Source organism: Chaetodon auriga, chromosome 20 (genome assembly GCF_051107435.1).
Source record: "Chaetodon auriga isolate fChaAug3 chromosome 20, fChaAug3.hap1, whole genome shotgun sequence".
Classification (NCBI taxonomy): domain Eukaryota; kingdom Metazoa; phylum Chordata; class Actinopteri; order Chaetodontiformes; family Chaetodontidae; genus Chaetodon; species Chaetodon auriga.
This window is the reverse complement of record NC_135093.1, coordinates 7283642-7304640: the sequence shown is the minus strand read 5'-3', so window position 1 is coordinate 7304640 and position 20999 is coordinate 7283642. Positions and strand designations below refer to the sequence as shown.

Sequence of the window (20999 nt, the reverse complement as noted above, 5' to 3'; positions counted from 1 at the left end):
GTGCTGCTATAAGTGAGAGGCCTAACTTCACCTGCTGACCAGCATCCAGAGATGCCCTCTCATGACATGGCTGTCTCAGGCCTTTGCTAAGCAGATTAATCAGCTGTGTTTTGTTAGGACGGCGATTTGATGTGATGTAACTCCTATATATACACTAAGGAAGCATTCACTGTGTTAAGACTCTATTATGCAATTATGCTATTGTTAACATCTGAGGTGAACTTACTCACTTTTCTAAGTAGCGTGCTATTTAAATGCACAAATAGATAAATAAAGAGGTAGATTTTCTTCAGTCAGCCAGTCTTAGGAATGTAGGTTAAAGGACAGATAAGAAATTATTTGACTAGTCGTGGCAGCCGCATTAATAATATCACCATTTAAATGCCTTTCCTCCGTTGTGCCCATTTCTTTGGATTACACACATGCCATTCTGTCTTTTCTAAATACGAGCCACATTTAAGGCAAGTGTTACAGCGGCAGCGTGGGCACAGAGACGAACAGACAAGAGCCCTCTGATCTCTGAGCTAATAAATGGATGCGCTCCAGAAATAAGCCAGTGAGACAAAGTCTCTGCCACACTAACCTCCGAGACGACTGACGTCCCCTCAGGTGAAATCCTCTCACCGTCAGCGCTGGCCTGTTTTAACAGAGGAACAACAGTCACGCAGCTTCACAGCCATCCAGATAAAGTCCTGTGAATGCACCACATTGTATTTAACTCTTCTCTTGCAGTGTTGTCAAATGAAAGCTACAGGAAAACTATAAATTACATACTGACAATGTGAGCTGCACCACCTGAAACTGAAATATCTCAACAGCTATTGGATGAATTCCTATGAAAGTTTGTACAGACGTTTAAGGTCCCCGGTGGATGAACCTTACTGACTTTGATGGTCATCTGACTTTTCCTCTAGCGCCACCATGAGGCTGACTTTTGTGGTTGTGAGTGTAAAGTCTGAAGATCTCTTGGTTGGATTGCGATGAAATTGGGTACACACATTCATGTTCCGCTCAGCTCAGGCTGAATTGACGTCTTTTGGTGTTTCCCTGACCAACCATCTAGCCCCATCATCAGATCAAATCAAGGCAAGTTTTATTTATGTAGGCGAAAATCAAAAATCGCACTTTGCCTCAGAGGGCTGTACAATCTGTACAGCGTATAACAGCCTCTGTCTGTAGATCCTCGATTTGGATTCAGGAAAAACTGACCCAAAAAAAAAAAACATTTCTACAGGGAGAAAATGGGTGGATCCCTCTCACAGGATGGACATACATGCATCAGATGTTGCATGTACAGAGCAGAACAGAACAGATATTTAGGCCTACCCACACAGCATGCTAGCTTGTTAATGTTAGCATTTGGCTCAAAGCACCGAGTCCTCAGCATGGCTGTAGACTCTTAGCTAGACATTCAGCTGAAATCTTTGGATTTTGCATTTTTGTGTGTATTTCTCCTTTTTAAAAGTCTGAAAAAGGAAAAGTAAATTGAAAAAAAAAAAACTCCAATAATCAGAAGCTGACATGTGATACTAAAGAGTCTGCCGTTACACTGCAGACTCTTTAGTATCACATGTCCTTCTAGCTCATGAACAAGCTCGTCTAATTAGCGAGTATTAAATGTTGAGCATTATCATGTACTTTCTTCTAAACTGATCAGGGTTTTTTCTCAGGAAACACTGAGGAATCCGACAGATTAGCATCAAATCCTTGGAAACAGCCTCTCGTTTGACTGACAGCTGATTACAAGACAGCGTGTGTGGACTAGTGATCTAATTCGGTCAGAGCTGTAGATAGAAGCAGCAGTAATAGCTCACAGGAAGAACAGAGGACAACTTGTGACGGACAGATATAGCCTCACGGAGCTTTCTTTCAACACACTGTACAAACAACTAAATCTGACCACAACAGACCACAGCGTTTTAATTCAGAGGAGTCAGGATTGAGATCACCGCCCACAAGGAGAGGTGAAGGTGTTCCTGGCTGTGCTTGAACGATGATGCTAAAGTGTGTTAAATCTAATGCTAGTCACAGACAGATGGCGTAAAAAAAAAAACCCATCTGTCACAAAAAAACCTTACGCAGCATAAACAGCAGCCCCACCTCACATGGGTGCACATGTGATATGTTCAAAGAGATTTAGTTAATCAGGTGATTTTGACCTTAACAGCAGCAGATCACCACGGCCATAACCAAATGTAGAAACACAAAGGTCATGGGTTCCCTGAACGCAACCCCAACTCACTAAAAAATCTTTGATATCGAGTTAAAAATGTGAATTTTTTTGATCTCTCATCGACGTCTCTCTTCCTCCACCAGTGTTGGAGCACATATCACTTGAGCATATAGTTTAGTAGTAAAATGGCCAAAATAAAGAAGCACTTTCTGAGGCATTCAAAGCTTCAGACTTTACTTTTGAAGCTGTAGTCGTCGTTTGATTCAAGCTCCAATGCAATGCATGGAAACAGTGCACTTTGCAGAGGTGATACAAGCTTTGGTGCCAAACTAAAAAACACACGAAACAGATTCTGCAGTACAGTATAAATGCTGGTTAACTGCAGCCAGATTAGACTTCTACAAAAAAATACATAAGGATTTAAAGAAAAAAAAAATCACGGATTATGGTTGAAAAGCACTTTATCTTACACCAACTGATGATCTGTTTAAGTGCACAAAATCCAGTGCTGAGTTGCAATTTGGGAAAGAAAAACATAAACAGAACATAACAGACTTTACTCCCAAGTTAATGATCAACCTCGAATTAGCCCAATAAGCACAATGGTTGATGTTTACGTTAAATAAAACCCTTCTAATCATGAGGAGTGTGTCCTCTCAGCCTCATGTGAAAGACCGTCCAGGTCAAAGGTCAGAGCCACTTCACAGCGAAGCAAAGGTCAGACTAAATCCGACATCAAACATTACAGTCCACAGGTTAGATTAGATGACGCAGTGGAAGGAAACAAGTCACGTGACAGAAACAAAGATCTTACATAACGCCGTGTGTGTCTGTTCATGAGCCATAATGATTTCTCCTTCACCAACGTCGACTGATTCTTTAACACAAACACATATGATGTCGAGGATGGGATATTTCTCCTGCGGATCTTTCTTGGAATGACTTCTAAAGGCTCGTTTCCAGAGTATAATCTGGATTAGATGATATATGAGTCACCTGTCTCATACTGTCTTCACACCAGAGGCCAAAACTCTGAACTGCTGCAGACACTGCCAGGTTACTAGAATGAGTTAGCAGAGATTATGCATGTAGTCACATGCATTATCCTCCTGCCTATAGATGTACGTGTAAACTGTAGCATGACTGCAGCGAAACACCATAATAGAAAAAGTGTTTATCTAACGGCTGCCAAGCTTCTCTCAATTAGAGAAATTGGGCAGTTATATCCTGTGGTGTGTTAATCCTGGTGCCTTTTCTGCATCAAATCATCCACTGAACACACGGGAAACACCCCTCCACTGTCACTGTAATCATCCTAAGTGTCGATATCAACAACTAGACAAAAAAAAAAAAAAACACATACAGTTCTAACATGTGTAATTAAAGTACTGCAACACAAGTCACATTCAGGAGAGAACAGGTTTAAATAAAGACATACGGTCACATAGAGTAGTAGTGGTAATAAAATTAGATAAGCTGAAAAAGATCTATTTGTACCTTGAATTTTTTTTACTATTATTATTATTTATAGGAGGACGAATATTATAAATAGCAGTATATTCTATACAACAACATTTCCAGGTTTGACATGGGGATCAAAAATTTCCTGCAAATTGTCCCCAAAGACTCATGATTTGCTTATTTTTATACCGAGATCGAATCACTTACATTCATTTAGATGACTTGGTGGGTGCCCAGTGTCAGAGAAAACTGGTTCCAGTCCTGTGTTTTGGAATTTTGGTGGGAGAGGTTGGATCATGGATTCCACTTCATTTGCAGGTCTTCACTGCCCTCTGCTGGCGGATAATGATAGATCCAGTTTAGAAATACAATGAAATACACAAACAAGCCTGTTACACTTTTAACATGATTCTGAAAATACAAATGATAGTTTTTCACACCATAGTAAAATAAGAACATCTGCAATAAGAATGTGATTAAAATAAAAATAAATGAACTCAAACGAGCAGAAAAGTGTCAAATCACAAATCTCAACTGTTAATGAGGAACGTCATTAGGTTACAGTGTTTGTAATGATGTAAATAATTGACTTGAACTACATTCACAGTTCCACTGAGCAGTGGTGTGGTATTCATGGCTGCTGTGTGTAATTATAAACCTTCACCACAAGGTGTCGCCAGTGTCTCGTGTTAAATTGAAAGACTCTCCGGACTGCCTGGCTCGATTCCAGATCAGGACCCAAGAGCTGCGTGTTATAGTCTTTATTTCTGTGCAGTTTTGATGACGTGTGTTCCTCTTTGGACCCTTTGTGATGGAGTGAACAGTTTTCTTCTCATTCATTCAGTGAGAAAAACTCTCATGTGTGCGCGCGCTGCCGGGAGCTGTCCACAGCCTCGTGGTGCTGAAGCCTCTTCAGCTCCGCAGCAGAGGCTCGTTTCTGAGTTCACGTGCAGCGCGCTACGCAGTGTTTTTGGACATTCAAACTGGGAAAAAAAATGTCTGCTTAAGCAGCTAATGAATGTACTGACTGTTAAGCTTCAGGTAATACTTGAGTTCCCAAAAAATAAAATCTATATTTATGGAGACTCTGTGAAGAGAAGTGAGCTTATAGTTGATTTATTTATGCTTTAAAATCTTCTTTATTTAGAGCTTATGCTCGTCATCATCGTGTGTGTGTGTATGTATGTATGTGTTCAGTATTTGTGTCTTGTCTTAAGATTAATCTCTTATAGATTTTCTTTAACAAAGATATATTACTGCAGACACATCAGATGCGCGTGTGTGTATATGTTTATGAACACAGAGGAATATCGAGGAATGTCTTCCTGAAAACCAAAGTCTAGAGTCCCACACTGCACATTAAGAGTATAGAAAGCCTTTTTTTTTCTTCCAGACTCTTGTAAAGGGGTCGTGATGTGGCGCTCACTGGCTCTTATTGGTTGAAGTGATTGCTGCCATGGTTGAAATTAACATAAAAGAGGCAAGTGGCGAAGGGATCCACTTGGGGGCAAGCTGGTGATGCGTCATAGCTCTTGGTGGAAAAAGGGAGACAACAAAAAAAAAAAAAAAAAGGACTAAAATAGCGCCGAAGCTCCGGGTTAATGTGCACCAATGGCCACGAAGTCACTGGTGGTCTTAGAGCTGAGCGCAAAAGTGCCACAGGTGATACGAGGTATGGGCACAGAGATGAGAGAGCCTGAGCGTCCGAGGTGTTGCAAATAAGTAACAAAAATCTCTCCAAACTAACTTTGCCATGTAAGATAAGCGGCCGAAAGCTCTGCACGGTGCAGAAACCCTACGATTCCACCACGTCACTTCTCGGGAGATCATGAAACAGCATCGGATGTGGCTGAGGCGAGGACAAGTTGAGGAAGCTGAGGAAAGCCATCTTCACCGATGAAGCAGCTAAGTTCCTCTTCGCCTCTCCCTTTACGCACAGGCGAGGTGAGGACGGGGAGCATCCCATCAAAGTAGAGGAAACACCAATGAGTCATCCGAGGTGTTGAAAGATCGGCAGCAGACGGGAGAAGCACAACTGCATATTTTTAAATCGAAAATCCTTTTTTTAAATAAAGAAGCACACCATGGATGGAGAAGGAGGATCATCCGGGCTGGTCAAATCAGCCGCCGTCAAACTATCCGAGATGGGCGAAAGAACCAAGCAGTTAGGCACCGCGATAAAGGATCCTCACCAGCAAAGACGGATCATATTAGTGATTGTTTGCGTGGCTCTCCTGCTGGACAATATGCTCTACATGGTAATCGTGCCAATTATTCCAGACTATCTTGCGGAGCTGGAGAGTGAGCAGTCAGAGCACGTCCACGTAGTGATGCACCCCAACACTTCAGCCAACAGCACAAGCCAAGACAAAAGCATCAAGGACAATTTAGATGTCCAGATAGGAGTACTTTTTGCGTCTAAAGCCATCCTGCAGCTGTTAGTCAACCCGCTGTCGGGAACTTTCATAGACCGGGTTGGATATGACATTCCACTTTTAATTGGACTGACTGTTATGTTCGTGTCCACCTGCATATTTGCTGTTGGGGAGAACTATGCGACGCTCTTTGTGGCCAGAAGTTTGCAGGGTCTGGGGTCTGCCTTCGCGGACACCTCTGGAATCGCGATGATCGCTGACAAATACACGGAGGAGTCCGAGAGAAGCACGGCGCTGGGCATCGCGCTGGCGTTTATCTCTTTCGGGAGTCTGGTGGCGCCTCCTTTCGGGGGCGTCCTGTACGAGTTCGCGGGCAAGAAGGTGCCCTTCATCGTGCTCGCCTGCATCTGCCTGGCGGACGGCTTTCTGCTGCTCACAGTGATCAAGCCGTTCTCCAACAGGACTAGAGAGAACATGCCAGTCGGCACCCCCATATACAGACTCATGATTGACCCGTACATAGCCGTGGTGGCCGGGGCGCTGACAGTGTGCAACATCCCCCTGGCCTTTCTCGAGCCCACCATAGCCAACTGGATGGAGACAACCATGCACTCCACTCAGTGGGAGATGGGGCTCACCTGGCTCCCGGCCTTCTTCCCTCACGTCCTCGGTGTGTACATAACAGTTAAATTGGCCGCGAAGAATCCAAATTTGCAGTGGTTCTACGGAGCTTTAGGTATGGTTATCATAGGAGCGAGCTCCTGCACAGTCCCCGCATGCAAAACTTTTGGGGAGCTCATCGCCCCGTTGTGCGGCATTTGTTTCGGCATTGCACTGGTCGACACCGCCCTGCTGCCCACACTTGCGTTTTTAGTTGACGTGCGTCATGTTTCAGTGTACGGTAGTGTTTATGCTATAGCAGATATTTCCTACTCTGTTGCATATGCTATGGGTCCTATAGTAGCCGGCCAAATCGTGCACACTCTCGGGTTTGTACAACTTAATCTGGGTATGGGCCTCGTCAACGTGCTTTACGCGCCAGCCCTGCTGCTGCTGCGCAACGTGTGCCAAATGAAACCGTCCTACTCCGAGAGAGATAACCTGTTAGAGGAGGCTCCGCAGGGGCTGTACGATACTATCAAGATGGAGGAGAGGAGAGCTAAAAAGAAGGGCTACAGCTCGGCAGGGAATTGCTTGTCGGTAGATGAAAATGGGTTCGACCCCTTCAGAGCACAGCGGTCCTTGTCAGAAGAGTCGTCCGGGCCGGAGTTCACTTAGACCGGCCGCACTCTGACCGCCACCCCCGAAACATTCCCCTGGAGAGATTTGCAGATGAGGCAGGAAAGATAGAGTCAAGTCATTTAAACTTTTATGTAAGTACCGATGTGCAATATAAACACCCAATCACCAAAATAATGATTGTGTGACACGTTTTCCAAAGTTTCTTTCGTTCTTTCTGTTTGACTGTGATTTCATTGTGTCGAGCAAGTCTATGTAGCGTTTGTCATAGACGTGTAACTGGAGTTTTGTGAGAGATCTATCAGCTACTGTTGAATTTGTGTGTTTCACTGAGTATTGTAAAAAGATATAAATAGATAAATGTGCGTACAAGATTATATGGGACCAACTATAAGCAGCACATTTCCCCCCTTCACAAAAATAGCCTATATTTTTAGCCTCTGAGGAAACTTTTTTTACTTGCACATCAAAGGCCTGATTTTCTTTCTTTCTTTTATGTATTTTATTATTATTTTGTTAAAGAATTCGTGAATTTCAATTTTGCGACAGGTGGGCCTGTTTGTTATTCATTTTGTTTCAAACGTTTTGCTGTTGTTTGAAATTAAATGTATCATAATAAATGGATTTTGTACATATGTGGATATATGCACAATGTAAATTGTTAAAACATATGTGGACCTCTACAAAGTGTGTGTGTGTGTGTGTGTGTGTGCGTGTGTGTGCGTGTGCGTATATGGTGTGCGCGCGCGAGCGTGTATGTGTGAAACATTTTGTCAAGACGTAGCTCATGATAAAGTCAGTCTCCTTAAAGATGAACAAATATGTATTCATTTACGAACTGTCGTTTTAATAAATCTCCGTTTGGATCTGTGTGACGGTGGTGACTTCGTTCTTATTTCAAGCTTAAAAAACGAAGCACCTGTGGAGCTTCTTCCGTTCACATTCAGCATTCAAGATGTATTAAAACCCGGTGGCTGAAAAAGACAAATCTCATTTCATTGTGTATGAAAGGTGAAAAATAAGAAGCACCCTGTAATTAATGGAAAATCATGAATAAAGTTTCATTCAAACTTTTGATTTGCGCGTTACATCTCTCTCGTGCTGCACAAACACACCCAGAAAGGAGAGAAGCAGCGTACATCAGCCGCAATATGAAAACAAAAAGTACTTTTAAATGAACAGATCCAAGTGCGCAATATAGAAATTTACCCTACAGATGTAAAACAGACTCATTTTCCGCACAGGTGCATCATCCCGTATTGTCAGGCTGACAAACTCTGCAGCAAACGCAGGATATCAAATGTGAACCATAAAACGCACCAGAGCCGTCACCTCTGTGGGCCATCACAGGACCCGCGAATGACACACCAAAACCCGGCTGTCACTGCTTTCTTATATATTAAAATTATTATCGGATGTGGGCGGGGGGGGTGAAGCAAGCTGTTAGATAATATGTTCCGCGAATAGATTTCGATGGGAGGAGTTTCTTGCCTCAAGGGGGAAGGTAGACGCAAACACCTTCAGCATCTTTTCCGCGGCGCGCTTTAATGTGGAGCCACAGCCGTATGGCGAGGCGAGGGGACGGGGGAGCGGTGCGCCGCCTGCACGGAGCTGCTTCACTCTAATATGGGATTTGACTTCGTGGGACGTGGGAAGTGATGTGAACTTCCACACACTCCTCACACCTCTTGAGTGGCGCACCGATCAGGTAAGATCATTTCTTTTCTCTCTCAAATAATAAAAAAAAGGGGATTTTTGTGTTTATTCAGAGCTTATTATCAACTGTATGAGCCTCCTTGACCGTCTTCAAAACTAATTTAAGATTCTTAAAAGTCCACTTTGGCCTGAAAAGGGATATTGAAAAGTTTACTAGCAGTTAACTATTTCACTTGTCCACAATAAAACCAACCAGCACACTGGATTATCTAATTCTACAAATTTTTCTTTATTTGTTTCAAGGTATTGTCGCTGTTTTATCAAAATAAAAAAAAAGTAAATCTCTACTGAATATAAGTGCAATATTCCTCCCTTTATTGGCTAATATGATCAGTTGTTTTAGGAAAAATTGAGCTTTTAAGACTGAAATAGAGATTAAATGAGTTTTCAAGATGCACGTCTCTTTGCAGTGTCGAGCCACGAGGCGCAGCTGGAATTCAAGGACATGCAGCAAATTGCATTTGGCTGCAAAATGATGACGAATGGAAGCCTGTTGGTTCACCGTCAGACAGCACCGTGTAGCTCCATTTCTCAGCAGGCCTGATTTCATTTATTCATTTACTTTTCTTTCTCAAATGTCTTAACACGCCTCCTGCAGGGAAGGCTGGGATCAGACCGCCTCTACGAGCTTTCTACAGTATTTCCCCTTGACTGACTGCAAAGATGCCAATCTTAAAGAAGGAGACGAGCCGGGAGCGGGACAGCCAAGTACGGAAACGTTTTCTTTACATCATTCCGTCACTTCTTCCACGGCTGTCGCTGTTCGCGGTCCTGAAGTTGGCAAAGTGAATTTCAGCACCACGGACAGCGGCAGCGCCACTTACTCTAACTGACCGCTAGGGGCGGAAATGGCAGCAGGCCTTTAATCTTTTAGAGGTCATTACAGATATTGACATACGGGCAAAATGTAACTAAGTGCATTAACTTGCACTGTACTTACATACAAATCTGAGGTACTTGTAGGACTACTCTACATGAGTATTTCCATTTCATGCCACTTCATACTTCTACTCCAAGGCAAACTATTCTACTTTGTACTCAACTACATTTGTCTGACAACTTAACTCACTAGTTGTGTTTCAGATTGTATTTTTTCATGCCCTTCCCGTCCAGTGAAAACCATGTATATCCAAATTTGGGTTAATAAAATACTCTTACTTCTGAAGATAAACTATTTGAAAAGCCTCTTGGATCCGCTGGAAAATTCATCGTCACAAAACTGAAGACAGGCTGTTTTTCTGAGCTCATGAAAAATTTACTTTTTAGAGATACGTGGTTCTCACAGGACAGCGATCCTACATACAAAATGATCTTACAGGATATGATGCACTGCTGATTAAACCACCCAACAGTATATAAAGTAGCTAAAATGAGCTCAACTTTAAACATCTACAGCAGTAAAATGCAACATCCAGATTAATGCAGCAGTAATATGAATCCTCAAATATTAAAAAACTCACAAGAAGCATTTTACTGCACTCCGAGTACTTTTACTTTTCATACTTTAAGTACATTTTGCTGATAATACTTACATAACTTTAACCCAAGTAAGGTTTTGAAAGCAGGACTTTTACTTGTTATAAAGTATTTTCAGTGTGGTAGTAGTACTTTTACTGAAGTAATGCATCTTTTTTCTGTGGTTTGATCATTTCTGAATTTCTTTGTTTTTCTGGGTTAAATTTTGATATATTTCTGCGTAGCTCCAATTTCCAGGAATCCACAGTTGGACAACTTGTTTTGCAATTGTAATGTTCTGGTCAATATTAATATGTTGGGTTACTAACAGTGCTACTATGCAAATGATCAAACATCAGACAGGAAAGATCATCAATTAGCATCTTCCACCCTTAAAAAAACAAGTGTTTCAAGTCCCTCGTGGCTGTGGGACTTGAAACACTCGGAGCATTTAAGATGAATTATTAAATCTGGTTCTAATAATAAAAGCCTACAGAAAAGATATGGGAGAATTTCCCCTTTAACGAATGAACCCTCAGTGAATCAGTAGAAAGACTCATTAAGATCATTGACACCAATCTGTTGTTTTTATGACATCAGGTGTTGCCAAAGGTCCCCGTGCCACCACTGAAACAAACCCTTGACACGTACTTGAAGTGCGTCCAACACCTGACGAATGAGGAGCAGTTTAAGAAAACGAAGGCCATCGTGGAGAAGTTCGGGGCTCCTGGAGGTGTCGGGGAGGTTCTCCAGAAGAAGCTTTTAGAGAGGAGGGACAAGACGGCCAACTGGGTAAACTCTCAAATCTGCAAGATAAAAAAAACATGGATGGTCCTCGCTGTAGGTGCAAGAAGTGTGAAAAAGGCAGAAAAAAACCAACAAATCCTACTCAGTTTTCCCTGCATCAATAAAGATCTTTTGGTTTTATTAGTTTCTAAGAGTGTTTCTGCTTTGTACCTTTTTCTAATTCATCAAGCGTTAATTTGGAAAACTCAATACAGTCATTGTAAAACCATTAATGAATTCTCTTCAGCCAGGACACTTTCGTACCACTCGTTATCATTATAATCCAGTTTATTGAATTTGACCCTTCAGGTATGTACTTGTATTAGTAGTATTCGCACTCAGCATCAGCTTTGTTTTTGTAATAATAAGGTATCGAACTGTACGTCTGCTATATTTAGGCTAAAAATAAGAATGAAAATTACCTAAGATTTTTCTAAAATAGTACATAACCCATTCATAACAGAGGTGAAAGGAGTGAATCGCTTGGTGATAAAGATTTATTGGAGCCTCTGCTCGTCCTTTGCCGCTTCAATCTCTCCTCCTGCGTCTGGGCGATCGGTCAGTCCACAGCTCGTCCGGCTCAGTGAAATCTATCAGGCTCCCACTCTCCCCTTCATCTGGCAGTGATACACTGTAATGGTTTTTTACTCCGCTGCACACAGGTCTCAACTCTGAAAGTAATAACTTGGGTCCAAAACGCTTAACGAACCAACATTTCTCAAAACGCGTCCCTGTGTTTTTATTTAGGTGTCTGACTACTGGCTGGAGGACATGTACTTGAACAACAGGTTGGCCCTGCCGGTCAACTCCAGCCCCGTCATGGTGTTTCCTAAGCAGACCTTCAGAGATCATAAAGATGCCCTCAGGTATGTGCTGCTGGATGTTGTTGTGCTGCTGTGGCGTTTAAACTTCATCAAGAGGCAAATGAGACAAAATAGAGACAAATACAATGCAAAGCAGCCCAAGAGAAATTTTATACACAAGTAAAATATCTGCAAATTTGATCATGTTTTCCCAGTTTAAGAAATCATATTTAGTTCAACTTTTACAACGATGATATGAATTTGACTTTTTATCTACTGTTTTCAAAGTATTGAGTTCAAGATGAGGAAACTGGGACCTGAAAACTTAAACAATTCACTGGTGATGATAAGAAGAGGTAAATCTCAGTACTTCATATCCCAGAATGCACTGAACATCACAGATTGTCGCCTGCAAACTGCTTGAAAGTATCCGAGTGTTGAGCTCTCGCATGAAAACATCCACTAAACTGCAAAAGTTTAGTTCTCCAACCACAATACAACACCACCACTGACGGCACACAGTAAATCTCTCAGCTCTGCAGCCACTGACAGGGTTTATGTCCTCTCAGACTCAGATTAAGATCTGAATTACAGACATGGAGAAAATCACTGGCATCATCTCTTGGCCAAATCTCTGCTCTCCATTATTAAATGAGCCGTGCTCCACCAGACATTACACCAGTCCATCCAGGCCTGTAACTCAACATCGGCTTTTGTCAGCTTGTGCCGCACTAAGTGAATATTTCCAGAGCAGCCCCAAGCTGGTAATCTACTGACACAGACGCTCATTAGATTGGGAGTGACAGGACCAAGCTCTCCGCAGAGACTGCCAGTCAGGCCTCATTTAGGGGTGTGGTGCGCCGCGGCCGCCTCCTTTGTATTGATCTGGCTTTGAGCGTAATAACACCGAGACAAATGACGCCCAGCATAAGACCTGACAGGGCTCTGTGTTTTCCCCTGTTTGCCCACACCGCCTACTCACACACACAGACCGTCTCTCTCTTACTAACACAGATAAACACACACAGCTCGCCCACTGTATCCTAGTAATTTACCATAATGTGATTACTGTTAGTCCTTTGAGAGATGAGAGTATATCTAATTATGCTCTCTTTGCTGCGTATGCTCAGGTCTTTATGGCAAACTCTGCTGTCTGCTTATTTTAATTTCAAACTTCTCTTTTAAGATTTGCTGCTCGACTCATCAGAGGAGCGCTGGACTACAAGGCCCTCATTGATGCGTAAGTTCAGCCTGTAATGGATTACCTGTCACCCTGCATGTCCTATACCTCAGTAAAGTCAGTATGAGCGCGAGAGTCCTCAGAGGTAATCTGATGCGTGTATAATGTCTCTCAGGCGAGCGCTGCCGGTGGATTTTGCTCGAGGCCAGCTAGCCGGGACCCCTCTGTGCATGGAGCAGTACTACCGCCTCTTCACCTCCTACCGCTACCCAGGGCTAAAGACGGACACGCTGAAGGTCCACATGAACGGGGCCTCCTCAGAGCCAGAGCACATCATCGTGGCGTGCAAGAACCAGGTCAGGACGGCGGTGACTTTTTTGGTTTGAATGTCTTTTTCTGAACACCAGAGATGTGGTGGATTTACCCCCACATGCAGCAATACTGGCCTCTAGTGTAGATAAACTATTCCTTCATCTAAACTGTCTACAACAGACATTTTATCTATTCGGTTAAGGTGCCATCTTTGAATGTAACCTGTTACAGATAAAGAGGCATGAAAAAGTTAAAATCCTCCACCATACTGAACCTCATCAGTGCTAAAAATAAGGTCTCTTTTCCAGTAACAAGCAGTCGGAAAATTTAAGGACACTGATTACAAACACGTCTCAAAAGACTTCAAAGAGGATGAGCCTATGTTAAATTAATAAGTGGTTAATTACAGAAAAATGATGTAATAGTTTGCAAAAAGGGGAGCAACACATACAAGATACACAATAGTACAGTGCAAAAGCATAGTACAACATGTTTACTCAAAGTACCACCTGCTACTGCTCCTCACCATCATACAGACTCTTTTTAAAGAGTATTTAACAAGAATATGAACAAATAAACAGGAGAACGAACTGGATGGATGAGGATAATAACTGGGCCAAAAGGAATAACATCCACCTCCTCCACAGGGGAGGAGGAGAGGGCAGGGGGCAAAAGGAGTTCAGAGGAGGGACCACAGAAGAAGAAGTTAAGGGGGAGTGGCCTTGGAGTGCAAAAGCAAAGTGAAATCTAGGGATGTTAAAGCTGGAGACTTACAGCAGGAAGCAGGAAGTAGAGGAGGAAGACGTGGTCTGAGCCTTTTGCTTTTCTTACTGACAAATACGACAAAAGACTGAACACCATTTTATTAATTTTACAATGCAAGGCAACAAGGCTGAACATTTTAGGTACTTTCATATGTCAGAATCTACATTTTCTGTTTTTCTCAACTGCAGAACTGAAAATTGCGGCATCTGTGTCTCCTTTTGTCTAAGTTTGTTTCTTTCAGAGCACACCAGCCTACAATCCCCTGTAACAAGCCGACCCGCTGACAGTCTGTCGTCTGTGCCATTTCCCTGAACTCTTCCACAGAGATTCCCATAAATGCATAAACCCCCCGCTGCTAACATCTGCAGGTCCACGGCTAATATTTTGATTACATTTCGCTCGCGGACGGTGCCTTTAAATTACCGTGGAAAAGGGCACAGGAGCTTTCACCTGGAAACAGTTCTGGGAACTATCAATCTGTGGCGCATAATGGCCCGTCCCTATGGAGATACAAGCAGTTAACTTAATTATCGTTGATTGAATGTGCCACTTTGAGAGCTTCCTTGAGTCGCATGTTTAACTGATGGGAGTAAAAGAGGCATATTTTAGGCAGCATATTTAGTTCCTACCATTATTGCTATTTATATCTGTTAATCCTGTAGCACGTTAAGAATAAGATGAGGACTATTAACAGGCGAGGACGCATCTAAACACAAATATTCAGTATTAGGTGATACAGTGGAATAGTTAAGAAACACATGATTTCTGTAATCTGTTTTTCTCACTAGTTTTTCGTGTTGGATGTCGTCGCTAACAGCAAGCAGCTCAACGAGACGGAGATCTTATCCCAGCTGGAGAAAATCATGAAAATGGCAGGAAACGCTGAAGAGAGACTCCCTCCTTTTGGTATCCTGACATCTGACGGGAGAACAGAATGGGCACAAGCCAGAGAAGCACTGACAAAAGGTCTCACGCGCTTCTCTGATTTTCACCACTTTTTTATAAACAACCTTATATATATCAGACACCAAGATGTATTTCATCCACTCCCTTCCTCTGTCCAGATCAAACCAACAGGGACTCTCTGGCCCTCATCGAGAGCTGCCTGTGCGTGGTGTGTCTGGATGAGCCCAGCGGCCTGGAGCCTCGGGATACCACCAGGGCCCTGCTGATGCTGCATGGCGGCGGCCGTGAGAAGAATGGGGCGAACCGCTGGTATGACAAGTCCCTGCAGGTAGGACTACGTTAAAGCCACTTCAAATCCTCCACATATGTCCAATTGGCTTTGTTAGCTAACCCACCTTCTCTCAGTTCGTTGTAGGACTGGACGGGGTGTGTGGAGTCGTGTGCGAGCATTCGCCATTCGAGGGAATAGTTCTGGTGCAGTGCTCTGAATTCGTGATGAAATACATGTAAGTCAGCCAATTGCGGCAACATATAACCACACAGTGGATATTCTTGTCTCAATAAATGCTGCTGAGGCCAACAGTGATGGAAGTTGTCGTCCTGAACAGAACAGGGAGTCCCTGCAAGATGGCGGGAGCGACCAGCGTCAGAGAGCTTCCCCCTCCGAGAAGGCTGCTCTGGAAATGTAACCCACACCTCCATGGACTGTTAGCAGCATCTGGAGACAGACTGCAGAGGCAAGACCAATGCAAGCTAACACATAATCATGTCTACAAGTAAGTCTTCTCACAGACCTCCACTCTCACATGTGCTTTCTCCTTCAGGCTGGTGAATAATCTTGACATGGATGTTTTCAAGTTCAAAGTTTACGGGAAGGAATTCATCAAAAGCCAGAAGATGAGTCCAGACGCGTTCATACAAGTTGCCTTACAACTTGGATTTTACAAGTACATTCATGGTCTATATCTACAAATTTGATCACATAACTCTTAGCACGCCCTGTCAGGTACGATAATGCTGCCGTGATCCTGTACTCAGATGCAGTGGAAGGCTCGTGTCCACTTACGAGAGCGCGTCCATTCGGCGTTTCCAGGAGGGTCGGGTGGATAACATCCGCTCTGCCACCCCTGAGGCCCTGGCCTTTGTGAAGTCCATGACAGATGAGAGGGCCACCTTCACCGTGAGTCATTTTTCTCACTTTGACCCCCAATTACTGAGTAACTCCCACATTACTGTTCATCACACCTGCTTAAATGAAACAGGTGCGAGCAGCTGCCTCTGCTTGCCAGACCCAGTCCGCCCATTCAAACAGATGATCTCCCTGCAGACTTAACAGAGCTATGAAAAATGGATTTCCTGGCTGTGCGGCTGTCTTTGTGCACAACATGAGAAATGCCCTGCGTTTACTTTTTTCTAAACCATTTTTCACTTTTTCAACAGGATTCAGAAAAACTGAAACGATTGAGGGATGCAATTAATGCCCAGACAAATTATACTATTGCTGTAAGTATTTTAAACCAGTTATATACATGTATCGTCCCCTGGCTGGAGCTTCAGATTTAACATAAACATATAACAGCAGTATATTCCCAGAAAGCTTGTAGTTACCAATTTAGCGACTATTGCTCAAACTCTTTAAAGGCAGCGTCCAAGTCCATGTAATTTGTGGTCCAACTACAGTCCAGGTAGCTCGGTGATGGTTGCAATGTAGTAAGATGTGACAAAAAGTACAAAAAGCAAGAACGTCTGTGCTCATGTTGAGGTCCTAACTCAAAATACTTCAGTAAAAAAAATGTCTTTCAGGCTATTACAGGAATGGCAATAGACAATCATCTCCTCGGGCTTCTGAGGATCGCAAAGGAGCTGAACATGGAGAAGCCCGAGATCTTCTGTGATGAGACGTATGTGGCCAGTAATCAGTTCATCCTTTCAACCAGTCAGGTAACATCGATCCCATCCTATTCTATCATTTAATGTTTACTTGATTGAAATTACGGACGGGTGCTTTAATGAAACAGAGGGATTCTTCTACGAGCAGAGAAATAAGAATTGGCTTTACGAGTTGTCATTGGCGATGACAGAGCACACAGAGCGGACACTGCTACAGCCAATAGAGAGCCAAGTACAAATAGCTGAGGGGGAGGCTCCTCAAAAAGAGTCACTGAACTCGAATGCAGTCATTTTAAAAGGAACTGAGGCTGCAGAAGTGAATTTGCAACCCAACAAAACTTTGCAAAATGCAAAGAATCATTAAAAATATTTAGTTTACGCTGGTGTTTGGGGCCCTCACTGAGGGCTCTGTGCTTCCTGTCACAGCCTTTTTAATTGGACACAGCTGCCAGACTCATCTACTGCCCTTGGCATTGAGTTTATTCACTTGGACCATCTCTGTTTCAAGCCTTAGCTTTCCTGACAGCACTTGAACTCCACACTTTAAATAATAACTATTTTTTTATTAGCATAAATTGCTTAAGGCAGCAACATTAAACATACATTAACTATATGGAGCACATACACTCACTGTGCTATTTACATGGCACCTTTCAAAATTACCATTACCAGTACTTCATGGCCAAGGACAAGTAAGAGAACAGTCAAATACATAAGAACAGTCACTGAATAAAAACAACAAATCAGGTAAAAAAGCAAAGGTAGAATAATATCAATGGTAAAAGACAGTCTTCAGAGACAATTTTTTTAGTTTATGTTCCTAAACTAAGCTATTCCAAAGGGTTGGAGTCCTAACAGCAAAGGTCCTGTCACCCTCTGCTGTTAACGTCACATAGACCAGGTGAAAGATCTTCACCTGTGTAACACCAGCAGGGTGAAAGCAGTGGTCGCTGCATGAGGTCGGATGTAAACTGACACCAGAGTAATAAAACTCACTGGGTAAAAAAAATCTAATTTAGAGCTTAGTTAATCAATTGATCAACAGAAAATGAATCTTTTGGGTCAAATATTGAGTAAAAATGGCCACAATTTGCTGGATGTACAATGGGCATTGTTCTCCATGTTCTGGCAGTTCACAGACTAAATGAGTAATCAAAAAAGAATCAATAGAATAAGCAACAATAAAGATTGTTAGCTGCAGCCCTTATCTGTTTATTTTCTCTAAAACACTACACAGCTCACACTCTTTAACGAACTGAAGTGTGTCCTCCTGTTTCCAGGTCCCTACCACAGTGGAGATGTTCTGTTGCTACGGCCCGGTGGTGCCCAACGGCTACGGCGCCTGTTACAACCCGCAGTCAGACCACATCATCTTCTGCGTGTCTAGTTTCTGGGAGAACACAGAGACGAGCTCGGCCGTGTTCGTCAAAGCCCTGAACGAGGGCCTGCTGGAAATCAGGGATCTGTGCAATAGAAGCAGCGCTGCAGCTACCAAACTGGCTGATGGCAGCCAGGGCACCAGCCAGCCTCATAAATCAGGGAAGTAAGCCATACTGTGAGGGCACGACCACTCAGCTGCTCCACTCAACTCTCTTAGACTTAGACTTCAGCTCTAGACTCAGCAGTTGAGAGGCCTTCGTGTGTCTTTGTCGTCTGTGCAATAGTGTTCCTTTACCAACAAAAAGCAAAGCCTTAAAGTTCACAAATAGTCTGTAAATATTAAAAAATGTGAATGAAAACCGGAAAACTTTTTCTTTTTGGATGTGTGTAGACGTTAGAATGACTTGGGGTCAAACAAAGACCCCGCTTGACTCAGTAGACTGAGATTAACTGGTCTGCTGCCTTTAGGAAACTGAAGCCATGCCTGCTTTGTAGCACTGATGTGAGGGCCTATCCTCTATCAGAGTGATCCCAATGTATATCTTATACACATCGAGCCGTGACGTAAATGTAATGTAAAAAAAAAAAGAAATAAAAAGTAGCTACAGTATATTTAAGTGACTTATAACAATCATGACATCCTGTAAATGTGATCCTGCCAACCTGTTTCTCATAGTGTGTCCAACAAGTGGATCAGTTAGACCAGATCCATTTTAATGTGCTAAAAGTTGTTTTTACTCTTGTACTGTTTCAGCATTTACCTCTATTTTTTGATTCTACTGACGCCGTACGGTTGCCAAAGAGGTCGTGTGTATGTGAAGACTGTCTGATGAGGCACTTTAAGAAATCTATATGAAGATATGAATGAACAACTGTACTGTAAACAAAGTGGACCGGTCATAAATAATGTGTGTAGAGGGAAAACATGTGATGTGGTTCCAGTGGCACATTTGAAGTCATCTAGCTGTACTGTGTGTGTGTGTGCGTCCTATATTACAGCAATAGTTAACACGTGTAGAGTGCAATGAACAGTGTTACTATAAGAAAAATACAATCCAGTGGTGACTGAGGCAAACCACTGTGTTGATGTGTACATAAGTGCTTTTTATTTGCACTTAGAGGTAGAATAAGAGTAGGGATGTTATACTGTAGGTACTTTGTGCAATAACACAGTAGCAAGTGCAGTAAGGGTATATGTGCAATTTACAAAATGAGATCATTAGATGCATGGAGCTCGTGTAATATTAAGTTAACTATAGTTGCTATTTTTGATATTCAGAAATGTCAGATATTAGTGGTCACATTAGACTGAACTGAGGCGATCCACACCATGCATGCTGCTCTGGTCAAAAACGTCCTTTCAAAGTGTGCCATGGATCCTCCTACAGATGTATATTTGTATGCGTCTTGTTTCAATCTGTGGTAAATCATGTTACAGCAAATCAAGTCAGTGGTCTTTAATGGTGAAAATGTCAGAACGTTTGTTGTCCTGTGTCCAGTTGACACTTGTTTGTTATGTATCTATCCATCATCAGTCTCAGTGAATGTGAACCATCGTAGATGAATCCACGTCGAGAAAAGACCATAAGTGACACACGTGCATGTTTATTCTTACATACTAACTGTATTTTTATATGTACACATGAAAAGCTTATATAATGATACAGTAAAATACTGCTAAAGGGTACATGAGTGACAAAAATGCCTTAAAATAAAGTGATGCAAACTGTTTTCCAGAATTCCTGCCAGATGTAATATTCTATAAATGTTCGATGTTTTACCTCTGGTGTTAATTTGAGCTGTTTCTACTTGGTGTTTGCCGTCTAATCTGAGTGATACATGTAAAAGAATGTAATATTTGTCATGTGTTATTCAGTGAGTTTTCCCTGTGGCTCATTCATGAGAAGTAACTAATAATCCCTGTGAGTAAATCCAGCTGTTATACCACAGCATAGTATTAATGTGGCCTGATACATTAATGTTACACTCATCCATGATAGTATTTTTGTGAATGGTAATTCATGTGTAACGCGTCATTGACAGAGAGAACATAGTGTTTTCTTAAGTCATTTAATTCAATGAATGTTCAGTGCAAAGTAACAAAAGGCTCATTTTTTATTTTTCAGTCCACAACGGTGTTTTGTTGCTAGAAGATTTTGCCAATCTAAGGTGCAATAAAACTGTGGTGTATCAAAAACTGATTTCAGATTTCAGAAATAAACTTAACTCCCAACTATCAAATCCAACAGTGTCAGTGTTTTCTGTTAAGATTGAAGCCCCATGTAGCTACTTTTCCTTAATATATGATTCTCAAATTGGTCTGGGGGCACAGTCTGGTATAATGGCTGCAGGAAAATGAAGGAAAAACCAAATGTTGTGCTGCTGTCTGGGTGCTCATTCACTTTGTATGATTTTAGTGGGTTACAGCACTAAAAGAAGCTTGAAAAGTTCTACTTGTGCTGGGAACAAATCCACAGAACAGTTTAAATGCAGTGTAGTGTGCAGTTCAACATTCAACATTATTTAGCATTACCACTATTGATACAGCTGTCTTGTAC

General features: G+C 42.4%; 2 protein-coding genes across 3 annotated transcripts; both read left to right on the top strand.

The window, feature by feature from the left end:
* The first annotated feature begins 5193 nt into the window (after window positions 1-5193).
* On the top strand, window positions 5194-8323 carry slc18a3b (solute carrier family 18 member 3b). Its single transcript, XM_076759133.1, has one exon. It carries the CDS (start codon window positions 5719-5721, stop codon window positions 7285-7287), a length of 1569 nt encoding a protein of 522 aa, XP_076615248.1. The 5' UTR covers window positions 5194-5718; the 3' UTR covers window positions 7288-8323.
* Window positions 8324-8794: 471 nt separating this feature from the next.
* chatb (choline O-acetyltransferase b) lies at window positions 8795-20679 on the top strand. Of its 2 annotated transcripts, none has more exons than XM_076760837.1 (15): window positions 8795-8956; window positions 9563-9672; window positions 11020-11211; window positions 11953-12071; window positions 13195-13248; window positions 13364-13544; window positions 15054-15231; window positions 15330-15499; window positions 15577-15677; window positions 15780-15908; window positions 15996-16118; window positions 16210-16351; window positions 16612-16674; window positions 16975-17112; window positions 18342-20679. In XM_076760837.1, the coding sequence occupies exons 2-15, from the start codon at window positions 9628-9630 to the stop codon at window positions 18606-18608; spliced, it is 1902 nt and encodes a 633-aa protein (XP_076616952.1). In that variant the 5' UTR covers window positions 8795-8956; window positions 9563-9627; the 3' UTR covers window positions 18609-20679. The 2 variants fall into 2 exon arrangements, with proteins under 2 accessions (XP_076616952.1, XP_076616953.1); XM_076760838.1 differs by having other exon boundaries at window positions 9375-9672.
* Window positions 20680-20999: the final 320 nt, after the last annotated feature.

Coding starts and splice junctions, on each gene's coding strand:
- slc18a3b (XM_076759133.1), top strand. CDS start 5,719: ATGGATGGAGAAGGAGGATCATCCGGGCTGGTCAAATCAGCCGCCGTC.
- chatb (XM_076760837.1), top strand. CDS start 9,628: ATGCCAATCTTAAAGAAGGAGACGAGCCGGGAGCGGGACAGCCAA. Junction 12,072..13,194: donor GATCATAAAGATGCCCTCAG/GTATGTGCTGCT, acceptor TTCTCTTTTAAG/ATTTGCTGCTCGACTCATCA. Junction 16,675..16,974: donor AGACAAATTATACTATTGCT/GTAAGTATTTTA, acceptor AATGTCTTTCAG/GCTATTACAGGAATGGCAAT.